Source organism: Eucalyptus grandis, chromosome 10 (assembly GCF_016545825.1).
Source record: "Eucalyptus grandis isolate ANBG69807.140 chromosome 10, ASM1654582v1, whole genome shotgun sequence".
Classification (NCBI taxonomy): domain Eukaryota; kingdom Viridiplantae; phylum Streptophyta; class Magnoliopsida; order Myrtales; family Myrtaceae; genus Eucalyptus; species Eucalyptus grandis.
The window spans coordinates 27,370,309-27,394,625 of NC_052621.1; the positions used below are offsets into that span (position 1 = coordinate 27,370,309).

At 40.4% G+C, this 24,317-nt stretch overlaps 3 protein-coding genes across 4 annotated transcripts; 1 reads left to right on the top strand and 2 right to left on the bottom strand.

The window, feature by feature from the left end:
• Positions 1–2,297: 2,297 nt before the first annotated feature.
• Positions 2,298–6,577, bottom strand: LOC104422550 (plant cysteine oxidase 2). Its single transcript, XM_010034912.3, has 5 exons — positions 5,795–6,577; positions 4,378–4,496; positions 4,119–4,278; positions 2,866–3,084; positions 2,298–2,750 (listed from the first exon to the last, which is right to left on the bottom strand). Exons 1-5 carry the CDS (start codon positions 5,910–5,912, stop codon positions 2,611–2,613), a joined length of 756 nt encoding a protein of 251 aa, XP_010033214.2. The 5' UTR covers positions 5,913–6,577; the 3' UTR covers positions 2,298–2,610.
• Positions 6,578–19,108: 12,531 nt separating this feature from the next.
• On the top strand, positions 19,109–23,170 carry LOC104423879. Of its 2 annotated transcripts, none has more exons than XM_039303624.1 (2): positions 19,109–21,406; positions 22,869–23,170. In XM_039303624.1, exon 1 carries the CDS (start codon positions 19,265–19,267, stop codon positions 21,317–21,319), a length of 2,055 nt encoding a protein of 684 aa, XP_039159558.1. In that variant the 5' UTR covers positions 19,109–19,264; the 3' UTR covers positions 21,320–21,406; positions 22,869–23,170. The 2 variants fall into 2 exon arrangements, with proteins under 2 accessions (XP_039159558.1, XP_039159559.1); XM_039303625.1 differs by lacking the exon at positions 22,869–23,170 and adding an exon at positions 22,722–22,851.
• A 145-nt stretch (positions 23,171–23,315) lies between these two features.
• Positions 23,316–24,317, bottom strand: LOC120289091 (AP2-like ethylene-responsive transcription factor At1g16060). Its single transcript, XM_039303626.1, has 2 exons — positions 24,115–24,317; positions 23,316–24,002 (listed from the first exon to the last, which is right to left on the bottom strand). Exons 1-2 carry the CDS (start codon positions 24,245–24,247, stop codon positions 23,443–23,445), a joined length of 693 nt encoding a protein of 230 aa, XP_039159560.1. The 5' UTR covers positions 24,248–24,317; the 3' UTR covers positions 23,316–23,442.

The window sequence follows — 24,317 nt, forward strand, 5'->3', positions numbered from 1 at the left end:
GCTATTGACTCAAGCGTGATAGGTTTAATAGTGGGCCTTTTGTTGTACTCAATCAACAGTTCGGCAAGTTGAGGACCTACAAAAGATGATATAATTTTTGAGAGTATACTCTAACTTCTTGTCAAAAAGCGAAATGTCATTAAGTAATCTAGTTTTGCTTATCATCTTTGAAAATGAGGTCAATTATATATATAAAAGGGGGAAAGGGGGAGGTTGATTGTGGATGAATAAAACAATACGTTCTTTCTCCCTTTGAAAAAAAAAACTGTCATCACCTGCACAGCTTTCACCAGTTAGAAAGAACTGAGTCATTATACTTTGGGAATTGCTCAAGCCAGTTTATGAGAAACCTCAAGTTATCCTCCGCTGCAAATGGGCTCGATGCATAAATTATCGCCTCATGGCCGAAAAGGAAAGGATCAACATAATCAAATTCAAAAACATTGTAAAAGAGTACATATGGGCACAACAGTCTGAGTCGCAATCGAATAAGTAGTTTGAGCTCGTATTGGAGTATGGGAATCCGACATTAATGGGTGACTCGACAGACTAGTGCAGTGAGCAAGTTAAAATTTTCCCAAGTTCCATGAGTAGTCGTTCTTGACATTGAAGGGACCGAGCTCCATTAAAGCGCCAAAACCGAGCGATGATCAACCTGGGCCTGGCATTGAAGAGTTGTTTAATGAACTACAAGTCACAACATGGGTAATGAGACAAAAGGAAGAGAATTTTAAGGCCCCAAGTGAAAAGTTTTCAGACGTCCATTCAGCCAAAGCGTCAAGGGAAGAGAGGAAGCATTAGGTGATTCAGCTTTGACAAAGTAATATGACAGATATCGGCCGTGCCGAGCATTGGTGACAACACAGTCCGAGCATTGCTTGAAGGAGACATTAAATGTGTGACCTGGGAGAGAGGTTATGAGCTCAGCGTGAGATATAGAACAGTAGAACAACGTGAACAGAGAGAGGATCCGAAGTGCGGTGTGAGACAATTCGTGATTCAATCAAAGTTGCAAACTACTTTTCTCTACACACACACACACACACACACACACACAACGCTCGCCCACACAGATATACTTACAGTAATGGTAATTATCCGGGTATCCAAGGCTTTGGAAGTTTGATGATATTTTTGCATTAGGACCCAGGTAAGAGCCGATGCCGAAACAATGAAAATCTTGGAGAAAATAAAGCACCAAACGTTGAAACTTTCAGGAAAGACATATGAAAACCATCGATATCACATGCATACTGGATATTTCTAGTCCCTTTCGTTTTGTCAAAGCAGGATATCTCCGACATTAGACTAGGGCAAGGAACTCGATTTTAGGAGTAACTAACAAGCCTTGCACATCTACATCGCTGTCTGAAGAAAGGGAGCCGGAAGTATTTTCCACCCCGTGTTCGACCTCAAATTATGAGTCACATCGAATCTCAACTTACATACATGGCGACACTGATTCTCTTGCACAAATAAAACATAATGCGATGTTCATTTGCTTATCTGAATCGAATGCTAGACTTTCTCAAGATCTGCATGGGCCCGCATTAACTTCTGAAAGCGGATGGTAAACGCCAAAGAAATTCGACTTCTTGCATTGTAAGCAGAATTCAAATTTGTGATTCAACGCAATGCAACGACATTGTTACTATGCTGTGGAATGCTTAACCTAAATTGTATGCACTCACAGCAATAACAAGCCATCAAGTGACTTCACTTCCCATGCACATCATGGTTTAAGAACTAGGTAAATCAAAGTAGCCCATATTATCATCTAGATTAAATTAAATTACTTTGTTTTGGAAGGTGGTCTTCTTCTTTTTTTGGCCAAGCAGTAGTTGCCATCTCAAGTCACTTTTTCCAAGGTCTTTTCCCCAGTTTATAGACCAGAAGCGCAGGTGCAAAAGATTTTCGATCCCATCAATCCCAAGGTTAGGCCTTTTTTGTACAAACCTAACCTTTATTTACTCTGTCAAATTCTTCATCCCAGATTCTTGTTTGTCCCCAAGAAACCACACGACTTTGTGGAGTTAACTTTTCTAACTACCGAGGCTGCCACCACCAAAATCAAATCACCAACGCCTCAGCCAAAGAAAATAAAAATGACAAACGTGGTTGCCTTTTTCGTTGTTGGTTCAGAAAAAGAAAAAGATTAATTCAAGAACTGACGTGTTTCAGGTTCTGATGCATCTATACCCTTTTTAGGAAAGTTTGGTCAAAGGCATTAATGAGTTTGACAAAAAAAACCAGCACTGAAATGACAATAGCAGCGAGAACGACATTAAAGAGACCAGGAGTAAAAAGACTGAACCATTTATAGCATTTCTTCGCATTCAACAACCAAAGTTACACCACCCAATTTCAAAAGACGTCCTTTTGGCTCTAATTTTTCCTTTGGGAGTATGTACATCTAACTGTGAAACCCGAAAAGGCCCTCTGGTGCCTCATGTCCCGCAAAAAGAAGGAAAGAAGAAAGCGGGGAGGGAGGGAGAGACAAAAAAAAGAGAAAAAAAAGAAACCAAGAACAAAAGCTGAATGGCTGCAAGAAATAGCAGCAGGAATGTCTAACGTGAGAAGATCTGGCCAAGCCAAGGGTTGGTGTTGGATTTAATTGTCTGTTCTAATTCTCGGGCCTTCGTAAGGAACTCTCACCACAGTAAAATCCTCCGGTTTCTCCTGAAGCCATGCATAACCTTCTCTCTCTTCTTCTGGCACTGATGATGATGATGATGATGATGCTCCATCAACTGCATTCTCACAAGGCGAATTTCTTATTCTTTAAACCAACTCCCGCAAAAACCGTGAAAAGAATCGAGGGGGAACTTGAATGAAAGGAAACAGAAGGGGGACAAGTGTGGAAACCTGAGAAGCTGGTGAACGGGAAGTCGCGGTAGTAGGTACAGTGTCGGCCTTCAGAGTCGGAGTAGGGTGGGCCTAACACATCGAGAACTGCGCAAGCTGTGACAGCGGTGAAGCAGTGCATGTTGCCTCCGTTGGCTGGATACAGAATGGACGTTTCACACGGAGCGGTGAACTCGGAGTTGACCTTGACCTTTGCCAAGCGAGCCCCACTAGGATGGACTGCATAACGAGAAATTCAAAGATTTTGCTTCACACAGGAGGAACAAAAAGCCCTTGTTTCACATTTAACGAGCTGCTAATCGAAGCAAGCTGCGTGCCTATACAAGGCCAAAAAAATAAAAAAAAATAAAAAACTTGGATTGCGCAAGAGAGCCTTTTGTTGTTTTCTGCAACAAGAAACATAATAAAAAGCTTACCCTTACCAAAAAAAAAAAAAAAAAAAAAAAAAAAATAAAAAGCTGGCTAATGAGTTGTCATTTGACATGTTTTATATAGTTATCCTGCCCCTCTAATGCATGATCTTTGCGCGATCGACAATTATTACTCGTTCCAGGTAGAGAAGTCTCAATGGATAGAGTACACTGGGACTAGTATTACTGGTTCACAAAGCAATGCGCCTCACAAGGTAATGTAGCAGATTGTGAGCGAGCAAGGGGCTATAGCGAGTACTCTATAAGAGTCTGCTATATCAGCTCCTAATATACAATAGCTATACAAGTGCATGGTACTCCATATGACCCTTTGGAAAAGTGAGAATCGAGGCTGTGTTATCAAAAACCAAAGTAACTTGCTAGCCAACTTCTCCTAGCCAACAAGCCAAAAGTGATGCACGTTCTGCACTAATTGTCAAAATGACAAGTTTTTTAGCGCTCTTAAGTTTTTTGCTCAACATATAATAACAACAAACTAAGCCTTATCCGACAAAGAGATATTTTTGGCACTCTTACCTTCTTCTTTACAGAGGAGAAGAAAAGAAAAAAGGACATTCATTTCACTAGGTCAGCAGCACTAATTTTCACCTCATGATTTGATTTCAAGAGATAAACTGCATAAAATGACTAGAGACTGGCAAATCGAGGTCTTTCTTTGCTTTGTTTGAAACTCCTGTGCTCTTCTTTATTTTACTTTTTCAATGTATTAAATTTTTCATAAACATCTCCGCATTCATGATAACTATTCTCCTACTTCTAACACCCCCAGTTTAGGTTGTCTTTATTGAAAATGCTCGAGCAGATTTTATAGAAGCGACTTACTTTGAGGATTACTGAGAACAGCTGTGCCACTGGCGCCATCAGCCATCCAATCATATGATTTGATGTGCATTGTTCCATATAAAAGCTTGCTGAAAACCGTCATTCCAGGGTGGTTATGTAGAGGAATCACACTGGATGCTGGCAAGCAGAAGATCACTATCTGCATGATGTAAATAATTATTGTTCCATTAGTGCAGTAAAACCATCTAATGTGGCTTGGCATCATCATTAGGGCAGGCCTGAGAAGAAGCCAACATACCGAAAATTTATCGCATTCATGGAGACGCAGGCGTGCTACAATTGGTGACCTTTCTGCTGCCATTATGTGAAAGTATGGCGTGTCAGGCCTAAGGCCCACATCGTCCAGTTGCATGCCATCTGCCGAAAATCAATTGCAGAAACTCATGAGGATCTAGCTGAGATAAGTTGCTAGCACAAACTGTGCGCTAATGAATCAAGACTTAAAAGCATTTACGGAAACAAACACCAGTGACTACCACGAATGTCTATTCAATGGATGGAAGTAAGATCATGCATCTAACTTTTTCATCCAAGAGGATAATTCACTTTGAACAAACCTACGTCCACATATCTTGCAGCTTTAATGCTAACAGTTGTTACTGAGCTTATCAGTTTTTGTAAGAAAAGGTAAAAGCACGGAAGAGTAGCCATCTATGACAACTGACAACTATATACTAAAGTTCTCGACGGTTGAGTGCGTGTATAATTGCCGCTCTTTCATTAGTACCGCGCTGCTAAACCATAGAGCAAAGCCAAATGCAAAGTCACTGTTCAAAATCATTAAACTGTATCAACCTTAAAAGTTGGCAACTTGATGCAGAGTCAAACCATAGAATAATGACCACCATTTCATCTACATAAAAAGAAGAAAAAAAATGTACTCAAGGACATCAACTTGCTTCCAGCACAGCAAGCACAAGAGGGCACTTGCTGTATATTATTCAAAAACATAGCTTCAGCGCAACATCGAGCATTTAATAAACTATCTGCGCCCATCTGTAAGTAACGAAGGATAGAATTATAATCCAGACTCCTTACACCGGACCGCATCAACTGCAAAATCAGTCATCAAGTAACAGTGTAACCCCCCATTTGTGGAATCCTATAAAAGGACACAAACATTCGTACATTGCCTACACTGTCGTTGGCTATGCCCAGGACATCATACCATAAACCGAGATCGGACGAAGTCCCCTTCCCTCACAACCCCCCCAAAAAGGAACTTTGCAGTAGTCAGGACATCACGAGTACTTTACAAGTACAAGTTATGAGACCCATCCCAGGGGAAATAAACATTTTCTAATGCAAGCGGGAGAAAAAGAACATCCATTCTAGCTTACATTGTTTGAAGTCTTGTGCTATAATTGAATAACTATTGATTTCACATGACTTGAGACAACCATCATAAGCAAAAGATAATCATCATGTTTAGGATGCATTAATCGTGACAAATCCAATAATAGTAATATAACATCAACAAGTCGAGGCCAAAGCATTCCCATTTTGGTTACCCCCATAAAAAAAAAAAAAAAAAAAAAATCTGGAGGAAGCTAAAAAACAAACAATATCCAAATTCCATGACCGCGTCACTGTATGCAATCACAAACTCCCAATCGCAAAAGCGACGCTTGCCCATTATTCACCACCATACGTACCTAAAGCGGCCTTGACACGCTCGACATCCTCCGGCGGAGGCACGATGCCGGCCCCGCCCGCGGCGAATACCTCCTTGCACGTGTCGAATAGCCGCTGAACCGGCGACGTCGTCGGCATCGCAACCGCCTCCCTCTGACGCCGCCGGTTCCTCCTGGACCTGCTATTCGAGGTCGTGGTGTCCGTCGAATTCACAACACTCCTCTTTTTTTAACTTGTTCAATCAACGGGTGTCATTGTAACCCCCCATTAACCAATCCAATGCTATCGGATTCTCTACATGGGCATCGGCCGAACTCCCTCCACCGACTCAAACAAGACGAAGGGCGAAGCAGAACAGGTCGTGGGTATCTGCGGAATCGCCATAGCCGGCCGGCGGATCGGTTTATATTGCCGTTACTTGGTCAAACGGAAGATGGGGAAGATGGGTACAGTGCAAGAAGCTCCAAGATGAAGAATTTCGACGCGGGCAATGACGGGAGGATTTGAATTCACACGAGCAAGGACAGGGGAAAGCGCCAACGGAAGTGACTTCCGTCAGGGGGCGTTGGTTTGTCTAAACTGGGACCGAAACGAGAACAGCAGGGGGACGCACGAAACGGCGCACGCTCGACAGAGATGCGAGGAATGGCGCACACCCCCCGCCCCGGTCCCGTGCGAAGCTGCGAATGATGGCGACCGGAGGAATTCGAGGAAGATATAAAGAAGGCCGAAACAGAGGAAGAGGAAGAGAGAGAAAGAGAGAGAAGCAGAGGGCAGGATTCAGGGAAGGAGGCAAAACCAGGGGCCGTTGCTTTGGCTTTCCTGTGGGCTGTTCCAGTGGCGGATTTTTGTTGGTCAAAATCTTTCTTTCTCTTCGTCTTTTCCCCTGTTTTTTTTTTTTTTTTTTTAAATATCCCTCTTAATGTCTTTTGCTTCCCCTCTAATCTTTTTGAATTTTTATAAGTTCGGGATTTTCGGTAATTTATCATTTTGAAAATCTTGAATCCTAGTGCATTTTTGTCGAATCTCTGGTAAGAATACATACGATAACGCCCACAGATATGGCGATCGAACGGGCTGATATTATCGGCGGTTCGACTTTGACAGTTGGATTTACATTAATTTCATTGGTCAAATGAAGCCAGATCGACATTTAGAAATGTGATTCATATTAGTTTACTGATTGGATGATAGGTACGTGTTTGATTTGAATTCCAAAGTGAAAACAAAAATAGTAAGGGAAGTGGATTTAATGATGATAATGTTTGGTTGAAATTAGGAAAGAATTTATTAGTAAAAAGGGTGATTGTTGAAACCCTCATTTGCATGTTTAAAAGTGAAGGTTTGGGTTATGGATGATCTTGTCACTCTTCCAATATTACCACAATTTACGAGCTAATAGCTAAGTCATAACAAATGTGGAGTGTTGTCTTGAACTTAGGAGCCACACTCTTGATTTTTTGGCACATATTCTATTTTTGAGCCCGCTCAAAGCCACTTTTTGGCAACTAGCTTTTAGCCAGATGTGCATAAATTGGGTCGTCAAATATTTTTGTTTAGTCGTAAAATCTACAATCTGCTTTGCTTGAATTGTGCAGTCAAGGTCTTTAAATTTCGTTTAGGATCGTGCAATCGCATTCTTTCTTCATTTGTAACTAGCAATTTCGACAGTTTTGCCAAATGCAACGGCTTGCTGATTAAGGCGATGCACAAATTACCATGTGGATCCGATGGCATGTGACATTAGCTATATGAAAAAAGGAAATTACAGAGATGGATCTATTTCTCTCTCTAAGAGTAGGGATGTGCATGAGAACAAGCTTGGACCAACCTAATTAATTTTGGGCGATTTTCAATTCCAAGTATAGAACCAAATTACCTAAATTGAATTAATATATATTTTTTCATTTTCTTTTAAAGAGTAAAGAAAAAAAAACTTACCAAAACCCTAATTTAGATCAGACCAATATGGGAACTGAATCAAGATCGACTTATCTAGCTCCCAATTTTAGAGTAAAATAGGTCCAACTCGTGACCGATCATCTATACCTAAGAGAGCAGTTCACACTTTTTTATTCAATAAATCATTTTGTAATTATTTTTTCTCTCTCTCTCTTATTCGTTCTTTGCGTGAGATTGCCTTGAGAATTCCGAATCGACCATCGTAATGGGGAGATAATATAATTTTTTAGCAATGCATTGATGAGAGCATCTAAATTTTGGGAAACAGTAATTTAATCAAGAACTTACTCATCGATTACGTACTCAGTGGATATTAAAAAAATTGTTAATTCGAGGGTCATTCTAATTCATACACGTGGGCCTCTGCATTTCCACTTTTTTTTTACCAACTCCTGTAAAAATATTATTATATGATAATTTGGAATACAATATGATAAGATTAAAATATGTTCTTCCGCAATTTTGATGTCTTCTTTTCTTTTCTTTTCTTTATTTTTCCTTCCAAATGCAACGGATATCTTCCTTATTTAAAAAAAAAAAAATTGCATCACTGCTGGCATCACCTAACTGAAAAAAAAAATAGCTTTCGGATTTGCATTCAATAGGAAAAGAACAATTATTCCGTTATTAATTAAAAGCATGCATGAAAAAGAAAAATTAAAGAACTTGTCTCTCTCCTATATATATATCAATATCAACCGGCTTAGATATCATGTGAGATTTTATAAAATTATAACCAACTACTCTAAAAAACTAAACGGTTAGATAAATGCGTAGTCTAATATTTAAATATTATATCATTCATGAGTAGAATTCATATTAATATGGTGAAGCTTTTCTGAATCTTATGAACTGGAGATGATATAGAATCATTGTTCTCCATGTTCTTCAAATTCATTCCCAGATGCCGAACAATTTGAAAACGATTTAATCATTTCAATTTAGCAAGGTTCAAGTTATCAACGTAGGGGACCGTTTGACAAGGGTTATACCTAAACAAATTTGTTAAAAATTCACCCGACTACATTGAAGCATGCCTGATAATGACAAATTGCAGGACTAGACATTGTTACCTACTAATCGACATGACATTTACTTAACTGCATTACCTAACAATTACAAATTTTAATAAATTTACTACGTTTAATTAGTATGCTAATAAATCACTGGGGGTTCGCTCTAGTGGCCACCCTTCCAACTTGGAAGGAAAAGGGAATCTCCACCTTCTTAGGAGGGATTGGGATGGGGACAATTTTATTTTAGGAGTAGGCATGCCCTGTAAGGAGACAAAGCAAAAATCTGAGAGTGAGTGTTAAGGTGAGATTAGAGTAGACCGACAAAAAAAAAAAGTTATGCTAATATATTAAATATTGACTAAATGACATCCTTAGGCTCCATTTGTTTAGCCAAAAATAAATTATTTATAATTTTTTTTTAGAAAATAATTGTCTAAAATAATTAGTTAATAAAAAAATATTTTTATTATCAATAATACTTTATGTCCAAGCATGTTCGCAGGCGATGCAGATATTCTTTTGCTTGTTTAGGTTTGTAAGCAATACAGACGATCGTTGTCCAAAAAGTTCTCAATATATTATACGATGGCCAATTTAGTCTCAAACTTTATAATTTAGTCAATTTAATTTTAAACATTTGAAAAATGAAAAACTAAAAGAAAGCGAAAAAATAAGAAAATTTAAAAAAATTACAAAAATCGTCAACATCAATACTAGCCATACCAACATAAGTTGTGCCAACATATGACGGTGCACACACACACACACACACACACACATATATATATATATATTTAGGATTGAATTAACACAATTGAAATATTAACGAAAAGATTAGCCACCATATAATAAATTTAGTACTTTCTGGACAATTTCCCGTGAAAATTTAACTCTCACTCAGCATTTGTCCCGTGACTTGCAAGTTGGTGCTGTCTTGTTAAGTGAAAGTACTCTAAGAAAAGGTCACGAGAAAATCCCAACTTGGTTGAATTAGGGCCATTGCTAAAACTTGAATTTAATTAGTATCCACCATACAGAGCCTAACCCAATTCTTAGGTCTTGGGGGTGCCTGATTAATTTATAGCCATTTGACTTGAAAAGAGCGGTTGGTAATGAAAAGGGTGTCAGCGTAGAGAGAGAGGTTATCACCATGATTACGTGAGTAATTTGACTTCAGTACACCTTAAGTTTGCACTCAATCTCAAAAGATATAATCTTCTTCTTTTTTTTTCTTTTTTTTGGCATAATCAACTCGAATTTCATGGAACTTAGCCCAAGTCAAGCTCGTAGAAACGCTGCATCCGGTTGAGATCGAGTGCCGGTCAAATGAAATTAGAACGAGCTCTTCGAGTCTAGCAAAACCAAAAGTAAAGCAGTTGGTCAATTTTTCAAGTCCAATCTCGATCTCAGACTTTTGAGGCCACGCTATCATTTCAGAAGACTCCTGCACTCGTAAACACACGGAGGACTCGGTCCGTCACTCGATTACGCTCCCGAGCCGATCGACGCAAGCGCTTTCTTTTAAATTACCTTCACCGGTGCTAATTCTTGGCTCGTGTTTGAATTCCATGCCCCTCTTTTAGAAGCCCGTGCGTTTGAATAATATCAAGCAGGTCATCTCATGCAGAGTTGGTACGTACAAGTCAAGTCCGCAAAACATAATTAACTCGATTAGCGCCCGACTTTGCCCGAGTCAAGCCTGTAAAAAAGGCTGCAAATGGCTAAGCTCGAGGGCCGGTCGAGTGAAATTGGATAGAGCTCTCTAGCAAAACCAAAGTAAAGTGTCGGTCAATTTCTTCGGTCCAATCTCGATCTCCTGACTTTCGGGGTCACGAGATCATTTCGGAAGACTCCTATACTCGTAAACATACGAATATCTAGTCAAACACGAATTAAATTAGAGCCGTCCCCGACTCGATTAGGCTCGCCAGCTGATCGATGCAAGCGCTTTCACATACGAGCTCGGTTCGATTTGATATCCTCCACCTATGCTGATCTCTTTGCGTGCTCTTGAATTCAAAACCCCTCACTTGAAAATTCGAGGCGTTATCCGTGGATTTTTTGTTTTTATGCAACTCCGTGAAGATGAAACTATGGGAGGACGCTTCGGTTTCACGAAACACGCCCGATTCGTTGCTCTAAGATATCCGAGCCGGGTTTCGAGCATCGGGGCTAAAATTCAACCTCTTGATTTGATGAAAGACAGGACATAAGATGTCGAGATCACCGGATTACTCGCGAGGAACGAAATCCTCGTGGTAACTGCCCTCGATGGATCGGTAATTCGCGCGTCGAGATTGAGTTCCCGCGCTTCTTGAAAATGCTTGTTGCTTAGAAAGTACATGAATATGGTGAAATCTGATGAAGCCAATACAAGAGAGCTTAATGACAAAATCGAATTTGAGTTTTTACGCAGCCCCGTCTCTGATATCTTAATAAAGCGGGCTGCAAATTGGATAACTTATCAGTAACGGAAGTACTCGATTGCACCAATGAACGAGTTTTAGAGCCTCGACTGTAATTCCACGATGCATTTTAGAAATTCAGATGCATTTATCCCTTTTTTGAGCGTTATTTTTCACAAGAAGTTTGAAGAAAAACCGTTTTGATCTTTCCATATTTCTCTCTTCTGGACTTGCTTCTAAAGGCATTGAAAAGGACATCGGATTCTAGGGTGCACTCTGGATCAGCATCAACGCCTTGAAATTGAGGGTCCCATAATTCCCCAAGCTAGGCAGCTAACCAGAAGTATTAACCTGTCCGCCGCCACGACAATTTGAGGGCTGGCCAACCACCCTCGTGCGGGGTGGCAAGGGGTGGTGCCATTGCTGCGCAATGACCAAATGCCCTCGACCAGACCACGGTGAAGACTAGCGGAAGCTTGGGCCGTTTTTCACGTGTTTCGTCTAGCTATTAGATTCGGATGGTTCTCACTTGTTTTGCATAGTGATTCTCTCCAATTATGTATGCAACTCGCATCTTCGACTTGCTCAACCTAGTTCCATCTTATTGAACATTAGGTCTTTAATCGCTTAGTCTAACCAATTTGATTCGTGTCTAGGTCTCATAATTATGTGTCGGATGGTTTGACAAAATCTGCCTAAAACTACATAAATCCCCTCTTTATACTATTATAAGCAGAACTTTTGAATTTGGCACTACCCCAAAAATTTGCCCGAATATGCTTGAGGCTCACGTGATTCATACAATAATGAGATCTAGAATAGTAATTTTACTCACGTGCCACTCTAATCGGCGAATGATTGAATCCTTGAAAACCTTTTCACCCCAAAACTATGATGAGTCGACATCGAGTTGCCAAACGACTCCATTGATAGGTCGAGGTTTCGATAAAATATTTTTCTAATCCCACGAGAGGGGGAGACCCAATATTATACTAGCATCTCTTTCAGTTCTTCAGTCATTTTAAATTATATATTACCGTTTTGTCTGGATTCAATATAATAAGTCCCATCGCTCGGACCTTTTTGAAGATCGGGTCTTGTTGACAAGTGCCCCGAGCATTGAAACAGCTAACCTAATGAAACTTAATTAGTAGTCACTACCCATTTCATTTTCATGCTTAGCTGTCGAACTAAGCTCACGTTTTTTGACCAAAAAAGGAAAAACTTAGCTCACGTGTGTGGCGCGTGGGTGGACTCTAATCGCGTAATGATGCCGATTCCCGATGCATCCACTGAAGAAGAAAGAAGGAGAAGAAGAAAACTACAAGGAAAAGAAAACATAACTGTGGGTGCATTCAGTTTTGGATTTCGATGCATTTGAAGAAGTAAACGCTCTGAATTAATTGCGTAAGCATGACGTCGTCCATATTGAGAAGATTGTGACACATTTTAATATGTAGTTTGCAAAGTCTATAAATATATCTTTAGATAAGCTATTACCATAGATTAAGGAGGAGGAGGAGTATATGTCCCATGTCTTTTATTCTAATGCTGTGGATAATATTATGTATGTTATGGTATACATTTTACATAGTTAGCCACTATATGAAGTGTCCTAATAAAACTCATTAAAAAACTATGAAGTGAATTATCGTATATTTGAAGGGAACAATAGACATAAGTATAGTATACCGGAGAGATAGCAAAAGCAATGAAACCACTAGTTTTGTAGATTTGGATTACATGGGTGATTTGGATGATTGCAGGTTTTTAGCAAGGTACATATTTACACTAGTATGTGGTGCAATAAGTTGAAAAACGTCATAACATGATTATGTTGCCTTGAATGTTGCCTTGTATTTGACTGATGTAGAGTATATGTCACTAACATTTATATGAAATTTGCTCTTAGATTTTAGGCTAGAATAGAAAAGTGTTGATATACATCGTGATAACTAATGTGTGATATATATGACCTACAACTCAATTTATCACAAGCGAACAAAGTATATCAATGTTAAGTATCACTTCATCCAAGATGTTTTAGTGAAAGGTATTGTTATCATAAAAAAAATTGTTACGGAAGAAACCTAGCAGATATGATGACTAAATCTAGTCCTTTAACAAAGCTCAACCTTTGCTTTAGCACAATTAATATTGAGCGCCTATTGAGACGTTAGAAAAGTAGCATGGATAATCATTACTATAATTTGGTTTCAAACATCAAGTTATTGGGAAGAATTAGTATTAAATTATATCTCGAGTTTAAATTACATATGAATATCGATCGGCTTGTTAAAGCAAAAGGAAATCTCGAAAATATGCAAAGTCGGACCGATCAAGAAGTGCGCTCTTTAAGTCTTGGACGGTAGAAGAAGTCTTCAAAAAGAGGTAAAATATTCGACGCTACGAGATAAAAGATGTGCTCACGTATTCTACAATTTATACACATATTATTTTGTGGGGGGTAAAAAAGTAATTGTAAAAGAGTGCAAGAGCAAAGGATTGCTTTTATTTCTATCTCTTGCAGAAGCTAAACTTGGACTCCTCCGAAAGGTGCGTGCAGAAGGAGGACTCTTCGACGATATATATATTTATATATATATATATATATATATATATATATATTTATATATATTGCCGAACAGTCGAAAAAGGTTTCTCGTTGAGCGCCGCACAATGAACGCGAAGTTGTAAACGAGTTTTTGTTTTTTTGCGTACGTGGAGCGTTTTGTTTTGGACATGAATACCGGTGTTTTGTACCGTGAATTTTACATTCAATTGAATTATTTATTTGTAAATACTTTGAGCTTGAACTTAGATTTAGATATGAGAAACACTAAAGCATTTGAGCGATTGTAACTTTGATTATTTGATTATAGTATATTATATTCTGCTGACTCTCTCCGTAAATATCAGTACCGATACTCGAATAAAATCACGTAAATAAATTTTCGGTGTTCTATTATTCCTTATTTATTTCTCTCATATCTTTGCATTCATTTAATTTACAAGATCTTGTCGTTTCCGCGTTAATATAACAACAAACGCCTTGAAATTGAGGGTTACGATAATCCACTGAGCTAGGCAGCTAACCAAAAGTGTCGACTTCTCTACCACCGCCACAACAATTTGAGGGCCGGCCAACCCTTGCAAGGTGGTGACAAGCGATGGCGCCACCGCTGTCGAAGGGCCGAGACCACTGCGAGGACTAGCGGAAGCTTTTGGGCCATGTATTTTAAACATTTCGATCTAGCTATAAGATTAAGATGGTTCTCACTTGTTGTGCATAGGGATTTCTTTCCAATTATGTACGCAACTTGGATCTCCGATCTGCTCAAATAGTTCCATCTTACTGAACATTAAGTCCTTAATCGCTCAATTCAACCAATTTTATTCGTGCGTGTGAAGATTTCAAGGTCTCCTAATTGTGTGGCGGACAGAATCCACCTTCGACTGTATAAACCCTTGTATTCATACTATATTTTGAGTGGAACCTTTGAATTTGGTATCTACCTGAAAATATGCCCTGATGTGCTTGAGGCTAACGTAATTCATACGATAACGAAATCTAGAATAATAATTTTTACTCACGTTTCATGTTGATTGGCGAATAAACAAATCCATAGGAACCTTTTCAATCTCGAGATGTGACGAGTTGACGTCGAGATGCCAATCGACTCTGTCAACAGGTCAAAGTTCTGATACAACCTTTTTTGGATTCTATAACGGGAAAAGGTCCAACATTATACTAGCATCTCTTTCGATTCTCCAGTTATCCAGAGTTGTGTATTACCATCTTTGCTCAGATTCGGTATCATAAGTCATATCATTTCAACTTTTTCCAAGAGTTGATGTTGTTGATAAATGACCGACCATTGAAACTGCTAATTTAATGAAACCTTAAATTAGTAGTCACTACCTATTTCCTTTTCATGTTGAGCTGTCGAACTAAGCTCACTTGCGTGGAGAGTGGGTTGACTCTCCATGAAAGAAGCAAGAAGAAAGAGGGAGAAGGACAAAACTACAAGGAATAAAAAAATAACAATAGAAAGCATATCTGTGGGTGCATTTAGTTTCGGATTTTGATGCGTTTGAAGAGTAATTGCTCTGGACTAATTGCGTAAGCATGACGTCGTTCATACATCATGCTAAGGTATTCAAATATTATTTTGGATAGGTACCAACGCCGTTTTTGTTTCGGTTTTGAGAAAAATACTTTTGGGAAAATGTAAATAACTTTAGGATAAAAAATGTTTTCCAAAATGCTTTGGTGTTTGGCATTTAAAATGCATTGGAAAGTGCCTTGAGTGTAAATACCGTTTGGTAAACCTTACATTTACGAATGCCTTTTATTATTTATTTATTAAAAAAGTCAAATATGATGAAACTCCGTCGCCGATCAAGAGTCGACCAACTACCGGTAGCTAGATCTGGCCATCAACGATTGGGGTACAGGGAAGATGAATGCTTGGAAAAAAAAAAAAAAGATCAAGGGATTAATAGTAAAAGTGGACTTATATTTCCAAAATGCTAAAAGCCCAAAGCAGGTCCAGTTTTGAGCTTTTGGCATTCCCAATGCTGGTGTTTGATTAATAGGCTTTCAAAAATGCTTGCTAAATACCTAATATTTTTCTCACAAGAAAGCCCGTTGAGAAAGTTGAACCAAACATGACTTTCTTTAATTCACGTGATTTTTACCATGGTATCAGAACCATATTATCTCTTTTGCGAACCTGCGTCCACTCCAATAATTAAATCTTGTTTTCATGTAATCTCTCTTTATTAGTCAAATTTCACGGTTTCACGTGATCTCTTTTCATCTATCACTTTATGGTTTTTAACAACTTTCATACTCCGATTTATTATTTTATTATTTTTTGTGGCGGCTGCGGAAAAAGAAAAAGGGAAAATTATCGGTGTGCGGTTTAACAAGGTGCCCTCAATAGACCTGATATGAAATGCCGAGCATCATTTAAAGCACGATAGGCACCCGCATGCAAGGAACGCGCATGCAACGGAGCTACTCAGGGTCAACCTGCGCAATCATCATAATCCACGTCCCTTTTTGTAATTTCTTGGTTCTTCCTTCCTTCCTTTCTTTTCCCCCTCTTTTTTTCAATCCATTTTTTTCCCTATTTTCAAGCAATGCATTGAACCACTGGATTCGTCCCAGTGGCCACTCTTCCAACATGGAAGGGGGAGGTGAGGAGTTCAAATCATCACATTCTCAGGGGGATGGGGTGGAGACAAGTAAGTTTCAGGAGTGGGTTTGACTCACACCCCGCAAAGAGAAAAAAAAAGTTCTGAGTGAGTGTAGAGTAGAAAGCGTAAGTACGACCGAAAAAAAAAAAAAAAAAAAGTAATGCATTGACTGTTGACCACTTGTATGCGTGTTCTATAACTTAGATGAATGGAGATACTACAATCTTGTAAAAACAAATGGTTTTTTCAGCCGCGCATAATGCGCGCAAATGACGTGGGATGAAAGGAGGGCATGCGAGTAAGTTTATAATGTCTTATAATGCAAAAACAATGAAAGCGTCGGTAAATTTCACCCGTCGATCGTAAATCTTTGAAATTCTTTTACATTACGGCGTTTTGGAGATTCTTTTTTTTTTTTTTTTTTTTCTGGAGACCTAAAAAGGAGCTTTCAAATTTTCTTGTTTTTTTATTTTTTTCCGAGGAAAGACAGAGACGATGTCGAAAGTGGGGCATAAATGCACGAATGCAAGCAATCAATAACCTGGGAATCCCCAAATATACAAAAAAAAGAAAAAGGAAAGCTGTCCCCTATCGTTTTGCTGGGTTCACCATCATCACATGCGGTGCTTCGGAAAAAGGGAACGACAAAATCTCTCTCCTTCGAACATCACGGCCGGACTCTCGAGAAGATCTCCAGCTTCGACCTCTTTAAGGATCCATCGAATCATTGATGCCACGTGATCGATGGGTACGATCTTTTAGGAAATTGGAAATGTTGTCGTATCCACGATGATGATGCCAAATGCATGAACATGCCGGTCTTCCGTGTTTCGACGAGGAGGGCAGAATCCTTGAACGCTAGTGAGTCGATCGATACCTACCGGAAGAGCTGGAGATCTTACCGTACATATTCACATGTTTCGTCTCGACAATTATTTTTTTTCTCACTATATAATAAGAGCTGGATATTTCCTTATTGTTTCTTGGATGATAGAGCCGAAGAATGTTTCGTTCTTTTGCAAAAATTATTGTTTTTCATCCCTAAATTTCATTTTTTTCGAATCAAATCTGTAGACTTTGCATTTATCTAATCAAGCCATTTTATATTTCAACAATTTTTTAGTTAGGTTCTCGTGAGACCAATTTAACTATATTCAACTGATGTGATCATCGGAGTATATGGATTTGATCATATGACGCTTGAAAGTACATGGACGAAAAAATGAACTTTTTGTTTTTGGTTTTTTTGGGTTTTTTCTTGGTGTGTGGTTTGGGGGAGGGGGTTTGGGCCAGCTGGGCGAAGAGGTAAATATTGGCAAGGAAATCTTTGAAGGGAAATAAGGAAGAATGAAAGAGAGAATGAGGAGGAGACGATATGGGCTTTTAGAGAGGGGTATTTTGCATCAATGAGTGAAGCCCATCTCCGCAATGGGCTCTTCGTGGATTCTAGTTGGTCTTGCAATGATATTTAATTCCATTGCTTGGGCCTGAGTCCAAAGTCCGAGTTCAATCCTTTTTAGGCTACGTTTATTTCCAAAAAAAAAAAAATGATTGATTTAAAAAAATACTGCATAGAAATGATTGCTTATAATGTTAGAAATAATTAGCAAATGAAGAATATTTTTATTACCAACAACAATTTGTATCTAGACATTCTTATAGACCTGATTCTTCATTGGCTAAGTGCTTTTTTAGTTTTCTAACTTTTATTATTTACACATCTTGATTTCTAACTTCTTTTTTTCTCGTGAACTATTTAAATTGTGTAATTAAGACCTTCCATTATCCAATGTTTAATAACTCTGTTAATTTGGTAGCTTTCGAATGTTTACAAGACAAAAATCAACACATGAGATTGACATGGCATCCCGCTAGCACCAGGTTAATAATACAATAGGGAGGAGGGGTGAGGTTGTTTGATCGGTCCATAGTTATATATTGACGAGAGTCCAAAAACTACCGTGGTTACAATCTATATGTAGTCTTTCCTCCATCGATGATACACGATAGTCTAATTACTCTATAGTAGAATTATGATTGCTACTTCTCCAAGAAAAGAGGATGAGGCATTTTGAATTTTGGACATATCATCTAAGGTGATATAAGTTAGGTGATAGATCGTAAGTAGAGAGTTTGTCTTGAAACTGTCCGCATTGCACATTACCCACTCGACATATGCTCTAACACGAATAGTAGAAAAGATAGATTGATACAATATAATTTCTATGTGATGAGCATATAAAGTATGTTTCATAGGGTGCCGTTCTATTAGATTCCCATGCCAAATAACATAAGGTGCCAACCTGAAAATGATTTTTTTTACGGCTTTTTGATTATGTGACGAGCATGAACTAAAAGTTTATGAACTACATTGGACAAATTAAAAATTCAAGGATGACATCGCATATTGAGTTAAAATTTAATGATTATATTGGGAATTGTATTATGTATTGAGTCAAAATTCATGAACTATTTATATCATTAACCTCATTCTTTTCTTTTTCTTTTTGGTCATAAAAAAATTATTTTTTGGTCCTTTTTTTATAGAGGCTTTACGGTACTTTGCTTAACTATTTGTATCATTAACCTTCTTTCTTTCTTTTCTTTTTTTAATGGTCATATAACCTTCTTAAAAATGATTTTTCGGTACTTTTTTTTTTTTTTTTTTTATAAATGGAGGCTTTATGGTGCTTTGCGAGGGGGGACTATTATGTGAAGCCCCTTGACTTGAATTGGACCCCCTTTGGTTGGGCTTAAACGCTAAGGACGTCTTGACCTCCCCTTTCCTCGTCTTCCCCTTCTCGGCCAATTCCAGCTCCATCGACGGACCAGACGAAGGACCAGTCGGCCAGCACTCTCTCATTTCCACTCCGATCGCGATCGCCGCCGCCGCCGCCGCCCCATGGCCCCCGGAGCCGCGGCGGCCCTAGGGCTCCTCCCTCTCCTCGCGATCCTCTCCGCCTCCGCCGTCGCCGCCGCCCCGATCGTCGGCCTCGACACCTTCCTGACCAGCCAGTACCGCCACGACCCGCAGGCCACCAACGACTCCTTCCTCTCCCTCCCTTCCTCCCTCCGCTCCGCCCTCTCCGCCCATCCCCTCGCCGGCCGGCCCCCCCCGCCGCACCTCCTCTCCGGCCTCGCCGACTCCCTCGCCTCCCTCTCCCTCTCCGTCCCCGTCCACGTCCGCCTCGTCGGCTCCTCCTTCCCTTCCTCCTCCGCCTCCCTCCTCTCCTCCTTCCTCTCCGCCTCCCTCCCCTCCGGCCACTTCCACGTCATCGCCCCCTTCGCCTCCTCCTCCTCCCACCGCCTCTCCCTCCGCCACTCCCTCCACCTCGACGTCTCCCACGCCCCTCCCTCCCTCTCCTCCTCCCTCGCCGACGCCCTCCGCGGCGAGATCGCCCGGAACCCCTCCTCCCTCCGCTCCCCGCTCACCTCCGTCCCGTACGCCGCCGTCGATGGCCTGATCCGGCAGGATTTCGAGAGGGAGAAGCCCGTCGAGGGGGTCTACGTCTACTTCCTCGATCTCGGGCAGCAGGAGAAGCCCTACGCGTATGGCTACACGCCGGGGGATTCCTCCCCCGGGATCACGAAATGCCTGGGGAGCATCTGGACCGGGAGGGAGAGGTACGTCTGGATCGATTTGGGGGCGGGGCCGGTCGACTATGGGCCCGGGTTGTCCGGCGACGGGGTCTTGCCCCGGGGCGAGTTCCATCCTCTCGCGGCGCTGCACGGTCGTCCCAAGTCGCACAAGGCGCTCCTCTCGGACCTGGCGTCTCTGGTCTGGAGCGCGTACCAGGTACTCGTCGTGCCCTCTCTGCGGATTCCGGTCCCCTTCGAGAGCTCCTTGATTGTTCAGTTTATACATATTTATAGCACCGAGAGTAGGGATTCGAGTGGTTTGGACTGGAAGAACATCGAGAGGGTGTTCAGGGATGAGGTGAATGATGGCGGGCTGTTGCTGGGCGATCAGTCTTTGAGCTTTAAGGAGTATTCGGTGAACTATAAGGACTGCCCGATTTGTTCTTTCGCGATTTCAAGAGCTACGAATTCGTACACTTCCAGGTTCTTGTTTGATAATTATACTCTGATCGTGAATGAGTATCTGGACTCAAAGCGTTTGCATCAGATACTGACTGATTCGGCTGACGAGTTTAGGAGGTTGGCGGGGTTCCCTGAGGAGGATTATGGCAGGGTGCTTCCTGTCTATGTGTTTGATTTGGATGTAAACACTCTCTTGTTGCTTGACCGGTATCATCAATCTGTTTCTTTTAAGGATATGGTGATTGCAGCGAGGACAAAGGTTACGCAGACGGTGAGTGATTACAGTTGCAATGGCCGTCATGTTTTTACTCAGACGAGGGATCTCGATCGGCCTCTAGTCGGTTCCATCTTGCAGAGTATGTGGGGAGTTTCACCGACTCATCTGTTATGGAGCTCGAGGCATAATAACACTCTGGTGGACTATACTTGGAGTGTCGGGCAGACACCATTCGGGCCATTCTCGGAGATCTCGTCTTTGTCATTTGTCCAAAAGGATGCAGCACGGAGAAATGTCCTCCTAACATCTTTGAATTACAGCATAACTAGTGCTCTCGATGTTCTCGAATCCATAATGTCGCATGGCGGGGATAGAAATCTTCTTAAACTTAATCGATATGCCGAATTCATACAAAGATGGAATTTGTTCAAGTATAAGCTAGACAAAGCTGTTTCTGCATTGTCGCATTTTGATTTCGAGATGGCTTTGTACTACTTGAGGTCCTCTGATCACGATCTGTACAGCATCCACTCACTTGTTTATCAAGCATCTCAAGAACTTGAGGCATCTCTTGTTTGCTTTAAGGATCCACCTCTTCCATGGGGGTCAATCTCATTTTCTGTGGGGGTTGTGCTGGCTTTCCTTTATGTCTGGACTAAACGTGATAGGATCTTTAGGAATAAAAGAAAGCAGTTTTGATGATACTGGGAGAAGCAGGACAGACATGTAAAAAAGAGCGGAAGCGACACAAACACTTGTATTTCAGCATGACAGCAAATTTGAGAGGTGAGCAGGCAGTGGTTTAGTTTTCTTAGAACATTCAGTTTGAGCTTCCATTTTAATTTGAGACTCAACTGCTTTTCTTTTTTTCTTTTTGGATAGCATGCTTCAGTTGTTCTTGATATTTTGTAACTTACCTGATGATAATTGCATTAAACATAACTGTTGAGCTTGAATTATCTTTTATGTGTAAACTGCTTTTAGTTTTCGCTTTATTATGTGAATCTATCTTCACAAGTCATTTGATCTGAAATTCTTGGAGGCAGCAATCGTGTTACTGCCTTTGCAATAGGAAACTCATATATAATGTCCCTGAATTACTACTGCTGGAAATGACTCCTTTTGTATCAGCTTTTCATCCTGTCCAGGACAGCTATACGAATGAAAATGGCTAGTTTGTTGAAATGCTAAGTGAGACTAAGTTGGATCAAGTTTCATAAGAGGATGTTTGATTTCAGGCCCATTGAAAGTAAGGAAAGACTGATATAATTTAGGAAAATCCATTCTTCGTGCATGATCTATCTCATGTTTCCACTGTCGGTATTTCAAAAATGAACAGTATGCAACCGTGCTGGTCTTGAACTTATTTGATCTGTCCAGAATTTTGTGCCTAGTGATGATTTTGTGATGTTCCTGGTAAAGACCTTTTGTTTCTCCTAAAGGTCATGGGTTTTCCTCCTCCTTTGAAGCTTCCTAAACATTATAGGAAAAGTGCTGAGTGCGACTTCATTTCCTCCATTCTCTTTAGATAGATCTTTTTTAAGGTGATAACGGTTTGTGTGTAAATGTAGTGGGAACTGATGTTCCAACCTGAGAGAGATGTATCCGTGTGATATAGTAAAAGCAAGAAACTTTAAGGAAGGTTCAGCTTAAATCAACATTCCCCTGCTAAAATTGATTTAAAACAGTGTGGTAGCAGCTCATCAGGGAACTCATGTCTAACTAATACGAAGACCCCTAGATGTGCAGGCAACTTGGAATTCCCCTTGTTCCTGAGTTGAAATCATAACCAGCAAGACCGAGAGGTCTGAGACAAGTGGAAGAACCTAATTTTGCTTACTCTAAGTGAAGCATATTGATGCACAAATTGAGAATGCCGCTGGTAGGCTTATGATTTGATTCTATATTTGGGGTTTAGAGACTTTTGTAGGAAAAAAAAAAAAAAGGATTACTGTACAAAGATTTCTCAAGTGGTGTTAATTCGGAGATAGTTTGTTCATAAAATTTGATATGGTCTAAGAAATTACTTTTCCCTTGTGATGTGGGAAATCAAATTTTATTGTCAAGACAATCCTAAGCAATCTGCTTGGCCATGCCTCAGATTGGACAAACAGAGGATTATTAATGTATGCAGAGGAGGGGGAAACGAGATGTTTCCTGAGGTCGATAATTTCATTTTTGAGATATCCTTAACCTTTCTTCTCAAGCACAACTACTTTTCTCATGGAGCTTCGGTATACGTTTAAAGAGGCAATCTGTGTATCTGAAGATGTTTTGAAGACCGTAAGCAGAAGAAAGTGGAGATTGTGGACACGAGGTAAAGATACTGATGACAAAGCTAGCAGAAGAGGTCCTCCATGATAAAGTGTTAATGGAATCACATGAAAATCAACCTTTGCGAGACTGAAAGATTATCTTCCCTGTTGTTTCAAGTGATATTTGAATTTGGATTCTCTTCTTGTGAATTGGATATGTAGAACTCATTGGTGTGCATGAAGAGATAGTTTAATGGGCGATGAAATTAGTCACTGTTACTCGTTCAAGCAAATATACCGGGGACCAAATTGAGCAGCGTCTGCAGCTGTACTATTGTTAGGCGAGCCATTTTTTTTTTCCCTCGATGGTGTCCCATGCTTTGCCGAACTTACTCATCACGAGTGAAAAAGTTGTCGTCCGTGGTAGGCGAAGCCACGAATTATTGTTTGACATTGAAGAAAACCTTTACATTATTCTTTACACTATGTTCCACTACTGTAAGGGCAAAAAAAAACCGTAGCTGTTAGGTCGAATCTGTAGGGATATGTTTTCGTGGCTTTATCAGGTCACAAAACGAACTGCAGCTCTCTTTGTTGCAAACCAATATCATCTTGGCCTGTATAACAATCGAATGGGAAATCGCCCTCTCCCGCATAGAAAATTCCTGCAAATTCGTCTTCATTGCTCAACTGTGGTTGAATCTTTGTTTCTTCCCCATCGGTGTCCTCCTCGGAAAGCACTGTGTTCTTCTGCACCAACTCTTGGAACACTGATGATCGAAGGAGGAGGCTGAGTGCAGTAGGTGAAGAAGACTTGTTGCGCGAGCTAAGGGGGACTTTAGCTTCGAATACATCTGGCTTTTGAGGAGAGTCGAGGTAGTCTGCCGCTAAAGTATTGGCATTGAACAACAGAGATTTATCGGACTCTTCTCGCACAACGAAATTTGGGGTCGAAGGAACTATCTGAGGTTCCAGTGGACCAAGCTGTTCAAGTGCAGCGGTAGGGGTGTTTGTTCCTGGCTTTAGCCATCTGATATAAGAGCTCAAGTCGAAGTTGGTGACGGCATTGATCCCTCTGTACTCGATCGCTGCGATGTCGTAGGCGCGAGCTGCTTCCTCCTGAGTGCCTGCGAAAGCAGGATATTGCATTTAGTCTAACTGGAAAGTATCGGCTTATTGCCCTAGTACCTAAGGCATTGTGCTGCCGAAGATGTAAAAAACATTGGGTAGGAGGCTCACTGTAGGTGCCGAGGTAGAGGTACTTGTTCCCAAAAACTCTCCCGATTCGCGCTTCCCATCTACCATTGTGATGGTGCCTGCACAGCATGCACGTATTCAAGTCAAGCATTTCTTTTCTCGTTTCTAGGGTCATGGCGAACTTCTTTTTTCTCTAGTGAGTTTGTATGACTGGTCTGAAGTGGTAAAGAAAACTTAGAATTTGA

Coding starts and splice junctions, on each gene's coding strand:
- LOC104422550 (XM_010034912.3), bottom strand. CDS start 5,912: ATGCCGACGACGTCGCCGGTTCAGCGGCTATTCGACACGTGCAAGGAG. Junction 4,279..4,377: donor ATGAATGCGATAAATTTTCG/GTATGTTGGCTT, acceptor TACATCATGCAG/ATAGTGATCTTCTGCTTGCC. Junction 2,751..2,865: donor CCCGTTCACCAGCTTCTCAG/GTTTCCACACTT, acceptor GTGAGAATGCAG/TTGATGGAGCATCATCATCA.
- LOC104423879 (XM_039303624.1), top strand. CDS start 19,265: ATGGCCCCCGGAGCCGCGGCGGCCCTAGGGCTCCTCCCTCTCCTCGCG.
- LOC120289091 (XM_039303626.1), bottom strand. CDS start 24,247: ATGACCCTAGAAACGAGAAAAGAAATGCTTGACTTGAATACGTGCATG. Junction 24,003..24,114: donor CCTCTACCTCGGCACCTACA/GTGAGCCTCCTA, acceptor CTGCTTTCGCAG/GCACTCAGGAGGAAGCAGCT.